The sequence below is a fragment of the Trachymyrmex septentrionalis genome, unplaced genomic scaffold, assembly GCF_001594115.1.
Source record: "Trachymyrmex septentrionalis isolate Tsep2-gDNA-1 unplaced genomic scaffold, Tsep1.0 scaffold80, whole genome shotgun sequence".
NCBI lineage: Eukaryota > Metazoa > Arthropoda > Insecta > Hymenoptera > Formicidae > Trachymyrmex > Trachymyrmex septentrionalis.
In genome coordinates, this window is record NW_017305988.1 from 2608402 (window position 1) to 2610210 (window position 1809).

Here is a 1809-nt window from a genome sequence, read left to right on the forward strand (position 1 = left end):
ATATATGCATCTAGATAGCTAAGTCTATAGAAAACAAATTTTTTAATGTCTGTGCTACACACTATGCCAACAAAATAATAACAGAATTAGATACATAATACTGTTGACAGACTGCTAGAAAAAAACGTAATAGAATCTGCAAGAGTCAGATAATGTTGGCAAGATCTGCTCAGTTTTTGCCAACAATTTGCCTTCACATTATATCGACAAGCGATGTTAACAGAACACAAGCCTAATACGAACGCAGTTGATGGCAGATTGCATCATTTTCTGCTCGAACCTGCTGACAGTCTGCTAGAAGACTACAGACATTTTGCTATTTTTATAATATATATATATATACATTAATACTTGAATAGTCTGATTTTATACCGTAAGTTGCTAACGATTAATTAAAATTAAAAAAATGTATTAATAATTATTACGTTCAATAATTATTATGATAGCTCATTACCAAATTCCAAAGAGATTAAAAAAAGGCATTAGTTGATTATAAATAGACGTCCACTTATTATGTACGTATTATACGTATTGCAAACAAATGTAGTTAATGTTAGTAAATTAATTGTATTATAAATTATAATTATAGTTATAATCTCATTTTTGTTTGAACTTTAACAAGACTCGATACATATTTTATATGTTTCTCTGCTTGTGCTTCTCTCTCTCTCTCTCTCTCTCTCTCTCTCTCTGCGTGTGCGTGTATATCTTTATTCCTTTTTTAAGGTAAACGAAGATAAATATCACATACGGCAGATAGAATATTATTATATGTATACCTACTTGAATAAAACTGACGTTCTTGTTGAATTGTATGATGAAATATGCCAACGCTTTCATACAGCCATCAGAAGTAGTACTTTTTATTTCTTCTAATTTACCAATCATATCACATTGTTGTCGTACAAATGCCACTGAACCATCGATAAGATTCAGAATCACATTTTCTCCAGCGGATTCCAATTGTAAAGTCATTTCAATGGCGACACAAGTTCCATACGAGTATGCTGCCAAGTGATATGGTCCTTTTTTTTGAACTTTTCTAATAGTATTCACATAGAACTCAGCCAACTCTGAGATTGTTTCGTGAGGCGCCTGTTCAATGCTCTGCAAACCCCAACACGGCCTGTCTAGTTCGCTGGCCACATATTCTAATGGTTTAACAAGACCTTCGATACCATGAATAGTGAATAACATCGGTCCGTTGGAACTTTTTGTTTTTAAGGGAACGAGAGCCTCTTTAGGTAGCACTTCGTTGCTTGGCCATTGCATCAACATATCGAGCGACAGGTTTGAATCCGTAACAGTGATTGCTTTCTCAGCAGAAGATTGCTGGTCTTTCACTATCTCACCACTCGTCGAAGATAATTCGTGCAGTTTGGCGAAAGTTAAGACACGGATCTCTTGAGCTGACAATACGATGTCGTAGTTTCTCTCGAGGGTCTGTTTTATCTCTGTGCCCATCAACGAATCCATACCCAAGTCGGCCAAACTATTATTGGGATTAATCGTATTAACATCTTTAACACCTAGGATATTAGCAATGGTTGCAACGAGGTCAGCCTTGTTGTCGTTATCTATTTTAAGTTTTTCAGCTAACACCATGGATGCGAGCACCGGGTGCGGTTGTTGAAGGAATATATCTATTGTCGCGAGACAACTCGACATGTGTTGTGGTAGAGTACCATTCACTTCGGTATCATTATCTCCCATCGTGTCTGAAAAGAAATAATATCATACGAGAAACTGATTTTTACATATACATATGTATATATATATATATATATATATATATATATATATATATAT

The 1809-nt window shown here is 34.8% G+C and overlaps 1 protein-coding gene across 1 annotated transcript in view; it reads right to left on the bottom strand.

Annotated features, from left to right (window-relative positions):
• LOC108754740 (fatty acid synthase) overlaps positions 1-1809 on the bottom strand; it is a 16481-nt gene that overhangs the window by 1273 nt on the left and 13399 nt on the right. The window contains exon 8 of the mRNA XM_018497280.1: positions 784-1718. Coding sequence (XP_018352782.1) covers positions 784-1718 — 935 coding nt within the window. The remainder of the gene's footprint in view (positions 1-783; positions 1719-1809) is intronic.